Below are 19,368 nucleotides of genomic sequence, written 5' to 3' on the forward strand. Positions count from 1 at the left end.
GAGCCCCGGACTGCAATGTGTTTTAGTCAACAGAAAGCGACTGTGGAAAGACCCATGAGCCAGAGTGGAAAGACCCATGAGGTGAAGGGCAAATGGCTCGAGGACCATGTGGGAATGGAGTCATTATTACTTACACCGTCACCCTTGCCACCGGAAGAACCTTGGGGTCCGGGCAAACCTCGGTCTCCCTTCTCTCCTTGCTCACCAGGGGGTCCGATCAGACCAATCAAACCTGGATGACCCTGTAGGACGAACACAAATGTGAAAACACAAATAACAGTCAAGTATAACAGCAATGTCCCTTTGTGTCCTCAAACTTTAAAGCCTTTGCATACATTTCTGACATGGGAAAAACTGTAATAGCTCTCTTTCATAAAACTAAAACGCACATGAGAGGCTGTGAAGGGTGAAGTCCATTACCATACAAATCCTCAGGCATTATAATTGAAATGTCTCTCCAGCAAAAGACCCACGAAAAACACTCAAAAAAACACAAACAATCCACAACAAAGATGATGACTTTGAAGTAGGCAAGCTCTAGCCAGGCCCAATGATTTGACAGCATTATAAACGCACTACACGGTGCCACTTTTGTGTGCTTTAAACTGCTCTCTCTCATGCCATCATGTCATTGTGTAGGAGGCAATTTAGATGTGTCGAGTAATATGTGCTGTCTGAATATCCTTTGCAGTTATATTTCACCAGCAAATGACGGCGGCAGCGAAGAAAAATAGTGACGAAAAGATTAGACGGATTAGAGTGATACATCACATTCAGCTGCATATTCAATCCTGCTAAGAGTTTTTCTCTTAAAGTAAGGTAAAAACTAATTTTGTTTCCATAATGTTAACATAAGAGCTATTATCAACGTTGCTTTGTAATACTAAAAGATGTCTTGCATTGATCAAATGCAAAGATTTGGAAGCTGTGTACAGCTGTGAATATAAATCTGAACCTAGATCACGGCCCTGCAGAGTCCTGTCACTGTTTTTGGGTTTATTGTCCAGCCTATTTGGAACCTGGGAACTCTAATCAGCTTGCAATCAGTGACAAGAACATGGGGGTACGCTCACCTTTTCACCCTTAGACCCAGGTTCTCCTTTCAAACCAGGAAGGCCAGGAGGACCCTAAACAACAAAAGCAGAAGTAAAAACTCAATTTCATAGAGAAAGACGGAAAAGAGAGAGGATAAAATAAGTACAACTAGCTAAGACAAAAAATGTCAGAAAATTAGGCAATAAGGACAAAGAAACATGAAATGACAAAATGTCACGTAGGAAACCATCAATGTTTTACAGATATAGGGACAGTTCTGTTTTTTTATTAAACCTCTATAAACTATTCCAAATCAAGAGAGATTGTGAGAAAAAGGGATGTTATGCATACTAACCATAGGACCAGGTGGACCATCTTGTCCTGGGGCTCCAGGCAGTCCTTGTTCACCCTGTGAAAAGGCATTAAATTGCAGTGAGCATTATAGCCTGCTGTATTTTCTCCGGCCTGCCATTGATTTGCTGTGCTCAGCACGATGATTAATAGCCCAAACAGGGGGAAAAAGTGTGTGGAATAAACAAGAGAAACTAAAGTAAAAGCCAAATGGGCGTATTGATTATTCCATGAAGTCTATCATCATGCCTAAGCAGTTCCTTTTTATGTGTACACTGTATGTGTGTGTGTATGTGTGTGTGTGTGTGTATGTGTGTATGTGTGTGTGTGTGTGTGTGTGTGTGTGTGTGTGTGTGTGTGTGTGTGTGTGTGTGTGTGTGTGTGTGTGTGTGTGTGTGTGTGTGTGTGTGTGTGTGTGTGTGTGTGCATGTTTGTTTGAGAGTGGAGCTGGATGAACAAATATTGTATCACAGCGGAAGATCACTGTTGTAGTTGAGACTTACCACAGGGCCAGGGATTCCACGCAGACCCTCTGGACCGGGCTTTCCTGAGGGTCCCTGGGGTCCAACTGGTCCGGTTTTACCTGCTGGACCCTCAAGTCCTGCTTCACCCTGTATACAAATGTTGGAAAAGCATGATGAAAAATATATCACAATTTTAAAGTAGACTACATCTGATGTATTGTTTTTTATATTTTTGAGAATAATTCAAATGTCAATTTCAATCAAATTCATGTCTATATTTATTTACATAAATTACCGACCCAATAGTGCAAAATGTTGTTTTCAGGTTTTCTTTGGAGCCTCTCTGTATCTCAGAGTATTTTTTTATCAAAATGCAGCTGCAGGCTGCTTGCAGCTTTAAATTATGCTGAGACAGTATGCAGTGTGAAGATGGGGTGGATGGGGACAAGTATACAAGAGTCTAAGTTATCAAATGTGCAGAAGTGCTCCGGCTCCTCCAACTGAGGTTGTGAACAGGCACAACAATATATGATGCTACATCAAATAATGTTGTTATTTTAGGTTCATGACACATATTTGCCTCAGCTGACTTTAATCTGAACTACATCAATATGCACACAGACAAACAGAGCTCATGGAAATAAGATACCAAGCTCCAGCTGCAAGGTGTTTAAAGATTACAGGCTTACTGCAAAGTGTTCAAAGTACTTTACTTAGTTTGTTGCATATGTATATTGAGAGTTCAAAATACTTACATAATATAGAAGCATAGCGTACTAGCAACTGAAGTTTTAAATCCATACTGATGTAACCAGAAGGGCGTAGTAGAGAGGTATGTTTGTGTAGTCAGTTGAATATATTCAGCACGCACCAGCTGGGTATATCTGATTGAGCTTATGCACCAACCAACAGAACATATGTATAGATTGAGACTATGAAACCAGTAAGTTGTTGTAAAACACGTGTTAACTCAGGAAAACTTTATTTAGGCTCTGATATAGACAAAAATAAAAATAAATATGATAACTCTGAATACCTGAGGGCCCCTTTTTGTTAGACTAGAACTAAAGTTACAGTACACTGCAAGAAACAAGTGTGTCTTAGTTTTATTTAAATAGGCTGGATCCATACATAACTGTCTAGTGTGTGTGTGTGTGTGTGTGTGTGTGTGTGTGTGTGTGTGTGTGTGTGTGTGTGTGTGTGTGTGTGTGTGTGTGTGTGTGTGTGTCAGGGGGGCGGTGTGGGGTTAAATGACTTTGACATTTTAGCACTTTTAATTCAAGAGAGGGAACACCGTGGGTACGGTGAGGGGGGTAGATGGGGGACTTGCTGAGAGGACTCTACTGTGTGGAGGATGAATTGATTTTGTTACCTTAGCGCCCTTCTCTCCTTGCCTGCCCTCTAAACCAGCAGCCCCCGGGGGTCCCTGAGGAGGAGAGGACACTGCATGTCAACACAGCATCAACACAAACTGACCTTACAAGACCGTACAACAAGTAAATGTTCATCATTGACCTTTCACAATATTTCAGAGAAGAAAACACAACTCTATTCATCTGTTAGTATTTTGTTTCATTATCCCTAACAAGCAATGATCATCACCAATATATATTTTGTAAGGTCATCTCGAGAGCCTCTTACCATTTCAGTTTTTTTTTTTTAAATATAGCTTGCCTGGTAAATACTTGGTGGGTGCTGTTTTTGAACAGGGTAATGATCCAATGCCCTTGAATGTGCACTCCTTGAGTAATTTGAAGATCTATTTGAATGATTGGACATGCCTTTGTCTGCCCTAAAAGACGTAGCCATGTGTGAAAACACGCAGGAAACACACACAGCCTTCTCCAGCCATGCCATGGGTTGGCAGGTTGTCTTGTCTGTCTGGTGAGCTCCACCTCCAGTCGTCCATCTTCAGAACCGCTCTTCATCCAGATTCCACTCTCATCTTTGGCCGACTGAAGCCTGAGTGCTATTGACTGAGAGTCTATAATGTAGGCTCGCCTCCTGTGTTGGAGCTTTCATCTTCTTCTGATGTGTGCTTCAATTGTAGTATGATATAATGCAGCTAAAGTCTTAGTGTAGGTGCGTTCTCTTTTCGAGGTTGCGAGAGCGCCTTTTGGTCGGCTCTGCAGCATCAGGTGTGTCTTAAGTGCGTACAATTGCTATCAGTCCCGAGAATGGATAAAAGGTTAAACAATTAAGTAGTAGAATTAAAACCAGATAAGACTAATTACTTTTTAATGAAGCAAAGGTTAATGCATTTTTAAGCATTAAGGCATTAGCAAATGAGAATGAATACTATTGGCTGTTATGTTAAATTGACTTATTCAGAGGCTGTGCTGGAGAGAGATTGTTGCATTTTTTTTCTACAGGCCGAATGCTGAGAAGACAGATTCTGAGGCCACCTAAACAACTCCTGCTGTAGAATTTTGTATTCTAGAGAACCACCTCTCGGGAGCAGCAGGATTCATGTTAGGTCCTATTTTTTCCCTAAGCGATTAAAGACCTATGAGTGATAAAATAGCCCTATTCCTTCCCATAATCCCGTGGCCATTTAGCTGCAGCATATGCTGATACCATGCTAAATACTCAGAATGCAAATTTCGTTGGGCACATTAGAAAAGCAATCAACCCCGGGTTTTAAAATGCATGACATGTTTTTCTCCCATTGGACTGAGCCTTGGAGTCTTTCTTTGAAATGCAGTCAGTCATTTGAGATAGTGACTTTTCTTTCAAATTCAGGAGAATAGCAGCTCATTTTCATGTGGACTTGGAGCTTCACATCATATTGGAAATATGTTAATGTTCAACCTCAGATGTGTGCATTCAAAAAGCAGCTTACTGGCTTTGATTTCAGTTATCTCAAACTCATACTGTAATATGAGATACAGAGAGAATAAACATCACATAAACATACACTTTTAATTTGGTAAAATCTTAGTTTTTTTACTTGCTTTTTATAACTTTGGAAATACTAACCTAATAACCTAGAAATAAAGTATAACCCACTTCCCTTTTAAAATCACATCAAAAGTGGGCAATCCCAAAGTCCCCCCCTCTCCTGTCATAACCTCCTAACAACTTTAGCTGGTCTATGTAATGCCTTTGTTTTGCTCTGACTGTCAGTCCAGCAGCCACGGATCAATATTGTGTCAGACTTGCTGTATATCTTTCTCGCTTTCTTCCCACAGCCACAAGGGCGTAATGAGTTTGGACCCAGGGCTCTTTTGTTCCAGCTACTTTGGAAAGCCTTTTCAATTTCTTGCTAAAAAAAGATTCATGAATTTCACATCCTGCCATTCATTTCTCAACAGGCTTTAAGGGGGATTTATTTTGCAGACAGCGCAACGCCTTGACCCCTGAAATCTTCCACTTTGTTTTCCCCACTCTACTTTGAATGAAAATGAATCTCTCCTGCTTTTTTCTGACAAGATTGAGCTGTTGAGGAGATGTTGTTATAAAGCAAAGTGGGATACCGGTCTGTTGGCTAAAGAGCCAGATTACAATGCCAACAAATACACACAATAATGTTTACAACACTGTTGAAGGGACAGAGATTTGACTGAATAATACTGAGTAAGAGATTTGATATCAAAACAACACACTCATGCATTGATAAAATGGTCTATCTTGGGATGTTTTGATGGCATCACACTTACTCTTTTGCCAGGTGGTCCAGGTGGGCCAGCTTCTCCTGATGGACCTGGAGGTCCCTGGAAACATGAAAGAGAAAGGAGGATGCTATTACAGACACAAACACAAGTTGTGTTAGCAAATGAGTCAGTGCTGATATGAATTTTGATTGAGCAGCATGCTTCACTAAATCTCCCATTTTTTCTGCCAAAAGGACAATAACAAAGAGAACATATTGACAGCCAGGATCGTCCAGAAGAGTTGAGCCAAAACTCAAAGTTGGATGAGGCACTTAACTGCCTGAAATGATACATACTGTGCTTCCTGACACACTCTCTTCCAATTATGTGAGGTAATTGCAAGCAATCAAACCACTTTTTTTATCATTCGCATTGGTAAATGTTTGGTAGGCAGCGTTATTCAGCTGTTTGATAGGACACAGTTACATGTTAATTACAAATAACTCAAGGATAGATATGGTTTCCTCTTAAATAGCACTGTGTCATTATACAAACGTTTATCAGATTTTAATAAACCTTTCTAAACACTGTTTTCCATTTCAGAATTCAATCAGAGTTCATGAACATTCATTCATTCAAAATTGAAATATGTAACATTCATGGTCAATGGTTTATATTTTTTTGGCATTGATAAAGGCTCATTTACATTCATGAATGTTAATTGAGTTGTGAATCATAGCGCTTTGCACAGAGCCAGGACATCACTGGCTTGTATTTCTAATTACATTTCATGAATCAGAGCAGATAAGTCTATTTACCTTACTCCCCAGAGTATGGACTAAATATCATGAATTAAAACGCTGCAGTGTTCATTTGTTACTGACTAGATGTGATAACAGCTATCACTGCAGTCCACTTTTGGTGGACTTCTTTAATATAAAAATAATGTCAAATGTAAATATTTATACACAGTGGTAAAGTAGCTGAATATGATGAAAGTTACATTATATAAGGTGTTTGTAAAGCGTCCCTTAACTGAATCATAAAAAGTACAAGATGTATGCTCATGCAGTCATTTGCTCTGGCCAAATATTTGTGAAAAATCAACTTACCGCCTGTCCAGCCTCCCCATCATCTCCTTTCTCTCCTGATTCTCCATCAGTTCCCTGTAAAAGAGGGATGTGCTGGTTAGATAATGTATGCCAATCAAAATATTGATCTTATACCTTAGATATCATAATGCTCCAATAATAGAGTTAACATCATTTACAATACGAAAAATTGCATACATGAGCCTGTATGAAGTAAATATGGCTACAATATTTCATACTTACAGCGACACCGGCTTCTCCAGGAGGACCAGGGTCTCCTGGGAATCCAACAGGACCCTGCCAGAGAAAAGGAATGCATCAGAGTGGCACTAGTAACCTGAGGCGCTGCAATTAAGACATCATTTCCTTGAACATTGGGATTAAGGAAATGTCAGTAATTAAGACAGTAATTTATTCTAGGTGCACCCGATGACAACCATTGAAGGCACTTTGATGGACTTAATGATGATGTTGCAAATCCATGAGAAAAAGCCCCCCTCGCATTCCATTACCGTGCGGCATAAAATATAAACTCTGTCAATTAAAAGGCTTTTTAGCTCTTGAATATGTTCTAGGATCAAATTGCCGGATTCAAGGCTGGTGAGGGAGGTTTACTCTAAGCAGTGTATTTGAGCATGTTCGTCTGAGCGCTGGAAAACACTCTTTGCTGATTGTGAGAGTATTTGGCAGACTTACAGGGTTGCCCTTTGGACCGTCATCTCCAGGGGGTCCTTTGGCACCGGCAGGTCCAGCAGATCCAGAGGGGCCAGACTCTCCTTTTTCTCCTCTCTCGCCTTTAGGCCCCTACAGTAGCAGGGGGTAAAAGAGGACATTCATCAGTACAGTACCACAGGGGGCCGCAATAATAGTCTACACTGAACTGGATAAAAACTGATGTGTGGACACAGCCTGCTGAGAGAATGTTGGATTCAAAGCGGATATCAGTGTGAGTGCCAGAGGACCGCAACACTGCTGATGTTGAATAAGGTAGAAAAGTCTACATGTGTTTTTCAGCTGAGGTACGATGTTACTGGGTTTTTACAGTCCTGTTTTGTATTATGCATGAAGGGAATAAGCATAGCAATGTATTGTAATATTGTGTCAAATCATCAAATGAGTCATAACATTTCTTTTTGTGAGTAGTATTTAATGCACACACTAATGATGTCTACAGTAAATTGTATAGTTAGGAATTATTGAGTAATTACTGTCCCAATGCCATTAGTACTTAATGAAACACTTCAATGTAGAATGACTTTAAGGATAACTGAAAGGCTATGGGTTGGGCTGTACTTTTGATTGAGACTCAAGCTGCACACTGACTTTGGCAATGTCAATGACACCAGCCGTTTGCTGGGAAAGTAGCAGGGGACATTATGAATGCTTGTTATCATGCTCCACTCCCACTGGAGATAGGCCATATTTTCAATCTGCTGTTGTACCCCAATAATGATAAATGACACAGCCATCAATGATGGGTGATTGGTAAAAGTCAAAAAAGCGAATCGAATAAATATCTGTGGGGCAATTACATAAGCAAGCACCTGGATATGGTAAATGAACATGCAATCTTTAGAATTGTTTACTTTTTTGGCAATCACCATAACAAACACTAATACGAACAATCTACAAACACGGTATTGAAGTGGAGTAACACACCTTTGTATATCCTTCACTTCTGCACCATTGTGGCTATCGAAATAGGGTATAACTTAAAGCTCTACAAATAGGGTGTGTTGTTTTAATGCCAACTTGCTTCATAGTCGCTGCAATCATTGTTCTTTAGGACAGAAGCACCACAGCGTATCCTCCTGGTAATTATGTCTTAAGAGTCTGGGAAGAGACTCAATTTGGCAGGCCATGTGGACATGGTGTGCAAAGCAGAAGAGCCATGCTGAGATGAACTACCAGCCCCAATGTGAGGAGAAATTACTTTCAGTCTGATGAATACACAGTGCCACACCGAAGAAAAAAAGCCTTCTCGTCAGATTGGATTTTGCTCTATATTTGCCTTAAGCTATCCATTAAGCATCTGTTTTCCTGGCGATAAACTTCAAATGTATATTGCTGTTGTTGCTTATACTGTTTACTACCTTGTTGCAGCAACACAACATTTTACCAACCTTAGTAGGGTGTACTTTTAAGTATTGTAGAATAAAGACAAGGTACTTTTTTATAAAGAAAGGCTCTGTAAATAATCATGCTAAGGGTGATTGGTATGTTAAAGCCTAATAAAAAAAAAACGTCATACGTGTTGATAAGCTACCTACACACACACATAATCATGATGGCATAAACATACATAAAGGAACACAAACATTAGTTACTCCTGTAAAACCAGATTGACAAACAATCTCACTCACCCCAGTTCCAGCCTCTCCGGGTTGTCCTGGGTTTCCAGCCTCACCTTGTTCGCCCTGTGGTTAGACAAATGTCAGAGTCTGGACAAAGAAACCTTTACCCTCCACATGGAGAGTTGCAAATTCACATGAAGTATTTTTAAAAGTTACATTATTTACTGAAATAGTTCTCCATACAGTAATCCATATCAACAAAAGACAGTCATATAACTTTACTATTACAGCAGTTGATACAGGAACTGTATTCAAAGTGGCCCTTTTAAGAGTTGGTAGCCCTTCATTTTTCATATTCCAGACTCATTTCAATTGACATGGTAAGGCATTAAGCATTTACTGTATAGTGCAGCAGCCTGCAGTAAAATGGACGAATCTTGTGTTGTAAAAGGGACATTACTAGGGTCAAGTCACTAAGTCAGACAGAAAGCCTGGGTTTATAAAGGGAAAAGGCTGCTGGTAGTAACAAAGGGGGCTGGAATTAGTTGGCTTGGCCAGCAGTATTTCAGTCTCATTGACAAACGTCACGTCAGGCAGGCTATAGTTGTGACTCTTACCTTCTCGCCAACTGATCCCATGGGGCCCACACCACCTGGAGGGCCTTGGGGACCCTGCAGCAGGAAATGAAGAAAGAGATGAGTCATCCTCCATTTGGTAGTGGAGTACACTTGATGATATCCAGGCAAGACCAGTTAAGATAGGTGAGTTATTGCCACTAATGATGTGTTTAACATTATGTCACAGTCTTAAACACAACAGGTACATTATTATTATATCACTTTATCTGTTATCAATCAGCCATACGTACATCAGCTCCACTAGAACCCTGAGGACCTCTGGGACCAGGGGGACCGGGAGGGCCCTGTAGAAAAAAACACAGTGTTTTTAAAGTGCATTAAACAATTAAAGTAAATGAAAGTGTTTGCAAGAAGCAGAGGAGTGTCTTACCATGGGGCCAACATCACCGTTCTCTCCCTTCTCACCAGGAGGTCCAGGAAGCCCCTGAGGATAACAAAAACAAAGAAAGTTTTATTATCAGTAAAGAAAGTAATCATCATATGAGCACAAGATGCTGTTGGATGAATAAGCAATTGTTATCTTATTGATTTATAATTGTTTTGCTGCTGTTAAATGCATTAACATCAGCTGTAACGGCTTGATATTCATTTTTCAAATTTGATTTGACTGTGAGAATAAATTGCAGTGATGCACTGAAATATGTAATATCTTCGTGGGCCAGAACATGCATGAATGAATCATTTTGAATCCATGTTTTAGCTGCAGTCTAGTCCTATTATATGTTCAATAAAATATTCAATGAATATATCCTGAGCAAGAACAAGTCCTACTAGATTAACTAAACCAGAGACTTTAAAAAACAGACAATGTTGTGCAGACAAACTGAATAGAGGACTAACATAATAAGGAGCAGTGCAATTCAGTGATGACACAAGGAGTCATCTCAATATTTATCCCTAGCACATATACTAAATATATCAAATAGCTATTTGAATGAGGTACAAGGCATAGAAGGGCAAGCATGCTATGCATTGACAAGCCAAACTTAACCAGACTTTCTGAAATATCTTTTGATAGTGAAGAACTCAGTTGTGTATCTGAAATGTTCACATTTGGATGTCAGCAGGGTTTAAACTTCCTTATCAATACTCAGGCAAAGGGGGGATTGTTTTATTCTACAATGCTTTCCCCGGCTCCGCTGACATGTAAGACAAGACTCCTCTTGTGTTTGCTTTTCCTTTCTAGTCAGTAAAGGTTTCATCTTCACACAAAAGGTGCAGACATAGATGTAGCTCACTCATGCATGGGAAATGAGCCGCTTGGTCAAGACCTCATATGTGCGTTTGATCCCTGACATTTCTTCCAGTAATTGCCATGATTAAATAGCTGTACCCTGTTTCGCCTTCTGTGTGTGTGTCTGTTTTTAATTCAGAAGCAGTTTGTCATCAGTGTAAGGTGTATGATTGCAAGGGAGGATATCAGAAAATGCATTGCTTTCCATGTGGTTGGACCATAAACGGACTATACGCTGGCAGTTTGTGTATATGTGCATTGCTATACATCAAAGTTTTGTTTGACATGCCCCTGTTTGCAAGCATTTTCTGTGGGGACTAAAAAGTGTAAGTAGCTGCATGCTGATTCCTTCCGTGATAAGAAATCTCAACTGTGTAAAGGTCGCCCCAGTCTGAGATCATTAGCCGCGCTACTAATTATGCAGCATGGTGAATGTGCTCGATGAGGAACTGACTATTGGAGCAGGTCAATCCCCGCAATTAATGGAATAGCTATGGGAAGTAAATGACTTCCAATTAAAAGTCCATTGAATACAATCCTGCTGAGATAGGATAGTACCTTGGAAGGATGAACAGTAGTTTATGTAATTTCATCAAGACCCCAATCTCTGCAGTAAACTCGTAAGGTTTTTAGCTAAAGGAGATGATTACTTATAAAACCGATAATTACTAACAAATGGGTTACTAAAGAGGGAAAGACCTATCTCGTTAGATTATTATTACAATGATACAAAACATCATTAAGCCTAGTTGTAGCATGGATTGGTTGTCTATACATTAAGTTGTTCTATTTCTTTTTAACCTTAGTATTTTCAGTGGGGCTTAAACTAAATCCTTGGTTGCGTAGAGCCTACTTTACCTTACGCTTATAACATCAAAAAGCTAAATGTAGCACAGATTATCATGCCTTTTTCTCAAGTGGCATCAGTAGATGGTGTTGGCAGGAAATAAAGGCAGTAGATGGAATCTTTGAGGCTAATATCTTGGTCAACATACACAATGCACCAAAGATCTGATCAAAAGGTATACTGCATAGGCGACTGTGTAGGTGTTGACCAGCTTAACCAGCTAGTGCTTTCATTGCAACGGGTGATTTTTGGAGAGCATGCTATTGCAAAGCAGTTACATGACAAACATATCATCCATAGCAGATAACTGTAGTTTAATATATCAGCAAATGTTTGAATGGTACTGACCTGCAGACCAATGGGACCAGGAGGTCCAGGGAAACCTCTGGAACCTTCATCTCCCTTCTGTCCAAACATACCCTGCTGACCTCTGGGACCAGGCTCTCCATCACCTCCCTTAAAAAACACACACATACACACACATTCACTGGGTCCATTCCTCTCAGGTTTAACAGTTAATGCATTTGCATGTGTTGTTAACAAATATGTTCTTCTACAAGCTTTCAAAGCATTGTTGGCAAAGATGGTGTTGCATGCAATTACTCAAATAGTCATTAACATGTGTGTAATGATACAATATAACACAGAAGACACATTCAAAAGTGTCTGGTCTCAATCAGGAAAAACATTTTTCATTTTAGAGGTATTTCGGTAAGTTTTGTGATGCTGCAGACATCATACATTCAATCAGGTATTTCGGACAGTTGTACTTACAGCAGGACCTGGTGCACCTATGGGACCTTGGAGACCAGATGGGCCAGGAGGACCCTAAACACAAACAAGAAAAGTTTACACAAATGTAAAACAATTATGTATTGGGTTAAGTGTGTGGTTCTGTAACTAGGCATCTCTTAAGGAAATCTGTAACACTACTAACTACTTAATTATTTTTGACAAATGGATGTGAAGGTGTGTTATCTATCAAGGAATAAATGGACTTCCGAAAACGCACCTGTTCTCCCTTGTCGGCTTTGCTTCCTTTCTGACCGGGCTCTCCAACCTCTCCCTGGAAAAGAGAAACACACTCAGCTCAGATTCACTTATTTTCCAAATGTCAACAGCTTATGAAAAAAAGACTGCAGCTTTACAAAAACAACCAATATCTGCAGCTATACCTGGTTGAAGGCGCAAATATGGAAATGTGAGATTATTACTGTCCACTATGTTGCATCGTTAAAGTCCTCAGAGACATATGTTTGGCAGCTCAGTAGAATGCCATAAAGTAACATTCAGGGGCATAATTATTACAGGAGATGGAACGAGCAACAGTATTTCACTATAACAAACCTCGTCTAATTGTGTTTGGTGGCACATTTGGTTATGAAGATGGATAGGCAAAAGTGAGAGCGACATATTTCCCATGCAGATGGAAAGTGTGAACTTGGGGATGAAGATTGATTGGCAATCTGGTTCCATCCTTAAACATGTCTCAGTTTTGCAATGGAAAAGGAGTTGTAACTGGGCCAATAAGATGTGGTGGGTGGTGGGGAGTGTGGGGGACTGACCTTGTCACCATCTTCTCCAGGTGGACCCTGAGGTCCAGCAGGTCCGGGCAGACCAACAGGACCCTGGACACCATCACGACCAGCAGGACCTTGAGGCCCTTTCTCACCCTATGTGAACAAAGACATTTGTTTTAATGATATCTTGAAACACCTAGTACAGCAGAACCCAAACACGTTTTAGATAACAGAAAGATTTGTTGTTGGCCACTGTAGCAAAGAAATAAATACTTACAGGTGCTCCCTTCTCTCCTGCAGGTCCAGGGGGACCCTGAGGGCCAGGTCTGCCAGACAGGCCAATTGGACCAGCCGTACCAGCAAGACCTCTTTCACCAGAAGAACCCTGTGAGTGTGAGAAAGGGAGTGATCTTATTTTTTTGTCGAGAGTTTGATACGTATCTTATATAGTTCTGTTAGCCTGAGTCTAAATATAACCTGAGTATTCTGAACAAAGCCACAACCCACTAAGTCCCAGTGCTAATGGATCAACTCACACATACACACCTACATACACAAAGCTCTTTTAAGAAAAAAACTGAGAAAACAGCAGGGGCAGGTGGCTTTTAAGTTCTCAGAAAGCTGTTCTGCTCCTTAAAAGCAGCCAGCATTGTCTGCTCTAGGGGAGCCGACATCTTGGTGGCTCTCTGAGCAGCTCACTGCGGCTGCTGAAAATGCATTTCTGGATGAAAGAGGCTGATGCCGTGTATCAGTACTCAGATACGCCTAAATCCATAAGACATGATGGTGAAAGACACTCTACATTTTGTTGTATCTCTGATGCACTCAATTATCTCAATGTACATTTATACATGTACACATTTATTAAATGTATTTAGTTAATTTTCATAATAAATGCATTTTCCTCATGCAAAGGCTGTGTGGTAGCAAAGTGAATTACACTGCTATCGTGAAAAGAGTGTTCCATTCAAATGTTGGAGGTTTTTCTTTTAAAATAAAAAAGCCTTGAGAAAACACAACTTGACAACAATCTTCAAACTAGTGTAACCCTGTTATTTCTACTCTACAGTGTGAAGTAAGGCACTCTTAAATAAATCACCTATGTATGTCTGCATTACATCATTATAATCTTCATTATGAAAATCAATGAACAATTGCTGATAACACCTGTATTCACTTATGTAGAAGAGTGAGGGAGGCAACGGTCATGAACAAATATTTAACCAACGTTTGTGTGCAGGTTACTTATTTGTCATTTGTGTTGTCTTGAGTAGTATTTTATGAGTCCAATTGATGCTAAATTAATCAAAAAATGTTCAATCAAGATATTGATGCATATCTAAGTGCTAGAGTATATCCTGAGCAGAACATTAAACACAATACACGCACCGTTTTCCATTAACACAATCCTATTATGTGGAAACCTGACTTAAATTAATAACATAACATTTGAAACTTCAATTACTGTAGGGCCGATTTGATGATATAACATGTTTGTTCATATTGTGTCATATGTGTAGCAGCTGGTGTTTTGTGATTTGACTGTTGTCATGGATAGGTGCAAAAAACAACCACAGCATGATTAAGAATGAAAAGAAAAACAATCTATTTTGGCAGCAGCAGCCCGTCACATCATGCTAACCATACCGATCGGTTTTGTGAAGAACCTCTAGAGACTCTGTGACAGTCTGAGAAATATGAACACAGCAGGCGTAAAATGCCACGATTCAGCCTTTGCGACGGGTGAGGCAGGTGTAGGAGCAACACCGGGGATGACTAGACACTGACTCACCGTATGGCTGTGGGGGTGATGTTGTGTATGTTTGTGTATGTGTTTGTTTGGGTCTGTTTCTGTGTGCCAAAGCGCAATGGAGCAGACAGTCTTGATACTCAGATTCTCTTTCGGATGATCGCTCCTACGACAAATCGCTGTGTGCATTGGGACAAGATGACATTTGGTGATGCTTTCATTTGAAAATGAATGATCAAACACTGATTACGTGACCATGATGGCGTAATGAGTTGATGTTTACTACACATGTACTTAGTTTACTAATTTACACAACTAAATGAATTTTCTTTGACTTAAGTTTGATTTTCTCTCATGTCTGAAATGTCATTGTCTGACTCTAATGCTAGTGTGGCTGCAGTTTTAACTGATCTTATTTACCTTCTAATACCTGCTGGATTTGCAAAGTCAGAGGCTCTCCTTTATCTACTTGAGTTTCAGCTGTGATGGTCTTGGGCAAGGCATTTAACAGCTGCTACAGTGCATTTACATAAAGGACAAGACAAGAATGTGTGAGTGTCTGAATTCAACACTGTCCAGCTAAGAAAGAGCATGCAGCTAACCAGATCTTACCTGGGGCAATTGAAGTTTAAATAATCCAAAAAATATATATTCTGTCTGTTCACAAGTTTTCCTAAAATATCCCGTGTCCCTGATGGTTCTGTCCTGGCCAGGTTTCCTTTGGAAAATATTTTTTTCTAATCTCAATGGGGCTTAGCCGATTAAATAAAGGTTTAATTAAATCATAAATCATAAATGAAAAGCAAGTATAAAGATGGGCTGGCAGTTAGGCAAGGGAAATAAGAGGCAGTTTCAAAACTTTCGTCTGATGATGTAAACTGCCCTCTGGTGCTTGGCATATGCAGGCTGCACTGAAACATGAAATACACTGCACAAGCCTTCACGCTAAGCAAGACAGAGAGGAAAGAAGATACTTTGATCTTAGGTAAAAGTATACTTACAACAGGACCAGGTGGACCTTGGGGCCCCTCTCCTCCCTTCAGACCTGCAGGGCCCTGAGGAACAGAAGGGATAATCACATGAGATGTCGGTTGAAAACTGTGTTACATTCAGCCTGCGCATTCTTTCTACAGTATGGCTCTGTATTTAAACATCTCAATCATAAGATACTAATCCAGTCTGGACTGTATGTCTTTGTTTACTACTTTGTTAAATTGGCCAGACAAAATAATTGTGAATTTGAGTTTAATTTGCACATGTGTGTATAATTTGTGATTTCTGGTATGATTTGTAATGCCAATGTTTATGCCTGTGTGTATATATGTGTAGCTACCAAGTGGACCACAAAAGAGCACATGGCAGTATGGGTAATGAGTCTCTGTTGGCTGTGGCTGGGTGCTGAAGTAAATTCCAATTGGAGGAAACAATCAGTAGTGCTGCTGGCCTGCAGAGTCTCCCTGACCTTGAGAATACAGGCAGCAAAACACTCCCTCTCCCCACAGTCTATTTCCAAACACCTCAGTCTAATGCTAACATTTCCCACTTAATAATTTATTACGTAAATAATAACTTTGCTGTCCCCCAAAACACGGTTGGCACTGAATTAAGAACAATTTAAGTCGTTGACCTAAACCAGCGACATTCTTTGCAAATGGATCTCTAACCGACCATTCCCCTACTTCTATAATAGCGGCCCGTGATGCATTGTGGCGGTATAAACAGTGCTGTCAGTGTTGGTGGAGCGATGCATAGGCACGCCTGTTCATTTGTAAGATGTCGCTTTGAGTTTCCTCTGAACCCGATTGATTGCTAGAAGTGAATTCCAGGGCTGGTGTTTCTAATGAAGTGAATGGCTCTAGATAGATGCTGGTTATTTGTTATGTAGCAATGTTCTGTCACTTTCTACTAGCAAACACATGCAGGGGGAAATAGGTTCAGGTGAAGTGTAGCTCTTACCGTGGCGCCAGGTAGACCTCTTTCTCCAGGGAAGCCTCGAAGGCCGGGAGGTCCGTCTTTACCAGCAGATCCCTGGGGTCCTGGGTCTCCCTTTACACAGAGACACACATGTTTGTGTTAGCATGTGTGTACTTAAATGTACTTGCTTTATTCCATGAGTGGAATTAATTGCTACAATATAAAGCTTGGAGATCAGCTAGAGGGAATTCAAAAAATAAAAAGATTATAGATTATACACATCTGACAAATATAATGTATACTAATGGCTTTATACATCCCAGCAGGAACAGAAGTATATTTGTTTTGTAGCTGACATCCATCTCAATGGGCCATTAGCCGCAATTAGTTTGAGATATGTGTGTTTTCTGTGGATTCAATAACAGTCAGCACTCGGTCAACAAGTCTCAACCAAGCTGGTATTGCTTTTACAGAATCAGCTATAACATGAAAAGATGTTAGCCTCAAAACTCTATCCAATCTAGAGACAGAATTGTGTTTAAAATGTTTCATAATATATAAATAAATATGTATTGTTTAAAGGATAAAAAAATCTAAACAAAAGTGTAATATATCAAGGGTGACTGACATCAAAAGCACAAGCACAAATATATGTTTTGACTGAAATGAGCAGACAGTGAGTTTGCTATAAGAAAAGACAATAAAAGCATGTAAGCAAAACTTGGTTCAGATTCTACAACTGTACACATGATCTCAACCTTTCTTAACCCTCACCACAAACACTGAAATAACTTCTAGAGTTAGCGCCGATAATTGCATGGAAACCTTGTTTACTTCTTGGTTGATTTTGAAAGGCACAAAACAAGAACATTTGACTCCAGAAAAAGTTAATTCTGGCTTTGTTCACTTTCCTTCTTAATTGGCAGGCAGACTTATCTGCAAACATGGAGGCAGAGTAGAGTGGGCTTGAGAGGTAAAAGAGGATTTGGGGCTCTGCTGCCAAGACCTCCACAAAGTGTCCCTGGCATACAGATGCACAGGACTGAGTGGAGAGGCGAGGAAAGTGGGACTGTGAGTGGCAGAGGGTTTGGAGTTTGCCGACGGACTTGATTAAACTGTCTGCTTGGCGAAGACGGGAAGAAAATGAAAGCAGAAGACAGGGTGTTTGAGGGAGGGGATGATCAGGGCAGGCTGAGTGCTTCTGGGAGTTAGTTTTTTTCTTTTGGAGCAGCCCATATTTCTACATAATGCCTACTGTCTGCTAATAATGGGCTCTCGATTGCTGGCCAGGGAGGGCCAGGAAGAGAATGCCCCAACTCTTAGCTACTGTATCCTCAGCAGTTGTTTCCAGAGTCTAATAATGTACATAAAGTATTGGTGGGACTCTGGTGTTTGCTGATGTGTATTTCCGGGTTGAATTTAGAATTGAACTCCAGAAATATAACTGTTTGTGAAAGCAGCTGGCCAATCTCCAGAATCGAATCCTGTACGATAATTGCAACATTTCATCTTGCAGCCAACCTCCATACTGTTTGTCGGAAAAATCTGATACAGACAATAACTAAATCTGAACCCACTCTACTATTAAGACCGCAAATGAACATTCATTTAAGAACAATAATTGTTTGGAATACTTTTCTGCTCTAAATACTGAACATACCTTTGCTCCCTCCTTGCCAGCAGATCCTGGAAGACCCTGCTCTCCGGGCGGGCCGGGGGGTCCAGGGTGTCCTCTCTCACCAACGGGACCTGTCTCTCCGGTTGGACCCTAAGATGCCATAACAAAGTAGATTTGCAGTTCAAAATATCAAAATGAGAGCTGTTATAGCTGCATTGAGGCCATTGGTACCCAACACCACTAACACCATACAATACACTGCTTGCTCTACATGTACATACATTTAAAATGTTAGCAATGCCCTGAAAAGCTGTTACAGTTTTAATACACAGACAAATGTGTCTGAGCCACTTTAGTACTGCTGCAGTGATTTTCCAAAAGAATAAGCAGTTGTTTAAGATGATTACAATGTCAGATGTCAATTCAAAAATGTATTCTTTAAATAATAAAGGTCTCTTACCTGGGGCCCGACGACACCTCCTGGACCTGGTGGACCAGTTTTTCCTTGGAAACCCTGGAGAGAAACATTACAAAGGGTTAGTTAAAGGGTTTATAATATCAAAGGGAAGCACATTGTTAATCTACTAAAACCCAAGGAAAGAAACCGAAGGGATTCCACTGGAATTTGTTTCATAATCAGGGAAATATGTCTTGGCTTTGTATTACTATATATATATAATGTAGTAAAAATACATTCTACGGGTATATTAAACAAACAAGGATTAATTTAATAACACTACATTGCTGGCCGGTAATTACCTTAAGGCATACAGTATTGTGATTGTAAACAGAGATCTTTTAATTGATTAGACATTAGGGGGAGATGGGCATATGTCAGAGGGTGTACATAGGTATGTACAGTAGGCTGTATACACATGGGTACAGGGGTGAATATAGATGTGTGTATGTGTGTAGATATTGTATGTTCAACTTTTATATCTATGGATATATATACTACTCAAGTAAAGATGTGGGATTGAAAGTTTCCCTGAGAACTGAATAACGGCTTGCATGCACTG

General features: G+C 40.1%; 1 protein-coding gene across 7 annotated transcripts in view; it reads right to left on the reverse strand.

The window, feature by feature from the left end:
• col11a1a (collagen, type XI, alpha 1a) overlaps nt 1-19,368 on the reverse strand; it is a 67,468-nt gene that overhangs the window by 6,151 nt on the left and 41,949 nt on the right. For all 7 annotated transcript variants that reach the window (XM_034132603.1, XM_034132606.1, XM_034132608.1 and 4 more), the window contains 22 exons: nt 18,810-18,863; nt 18,392-18,499; nt 16,774-16,863; nt 15,819-15,872; nt 13,345-13,452; nt 13,113-13,220; nt 12,560-12,613; nt 12,322-12,375; nt 11,896-12,003; nt 9,837-9,890; nt 9,697-9,750; nt 9,446-9,499; nt 8,898-8,951; nt 7,231-7,338; nt 6,778-6,831; nt 6,556-6,609; nt 5,510-5,563; nt 3,223-3,276; nt 1,890-1,997; nt 1,391-1,444; nt 1,074-1,127; nt 135-242 (listed from right to left, as the gene is read on the reverse strand). In XM_034132603.1, the coding sequence (XP_033988494.1) occupies nt 135-242; nt 1,074-1,127; nt 1,391-1,444; nt 1,890-1,997; nt 3,223-3,276; nt 5,510-5,563; nt 6,556-6,609; nt 6,778-6,831; nt 7,231-7,338; nt 8,898-8,951; nt 9,446-9,499; nt 9,697-9,750; nt 9,837-9,890; nt 11,896-12,003; nt 12,322-12,375; nt 12,560-12,613; nt 13,113-13,220; nt 13,345-13,452; nt 15,819-15,872; nt 16,774-16,863; nt 18,392-18,499; nt 18,810-18,863 (1,602 nt within the window). The remainder of the gene's footprint in view (nt 1-134; nt 243-1,073; nt 1,128-1,390; nt 1,445-1,889; nt 1,998-3,222; nt 3,277-5,509; nt 5,564-6,555; nt 6,610-6,777; nt 6,832-7,230; nt 7,339-8,897; nt 8,952-9,445; nt 9,500-9,696; nt 9,751-9,836; nt 9,891-11,895; nt 12,004-12,321; nt 12,376-12,559; nt 12,614-13,112; nt 13,221-13,344; nt 13,453-15,818; nt 15,873-16,773; nt 16,864-18,391; nt 18,500-18,809; nt 18,864-19,368) is intronic.

The sequence above is a fragment of the Trematomus bernacchii genome, unplaced genomic scaffold (assembly GCF_902827165.1).
Source record: "Trematomus bernacchii unplaced genomic scaffold, fTreBer1.1, whole genome shotgun sequence".
NCBI lineage: Eukaryota > Metazoa > Chordata > Actinopteri > Perciformes > Nototheniidae > Trematomus > Trematomus bernacchii.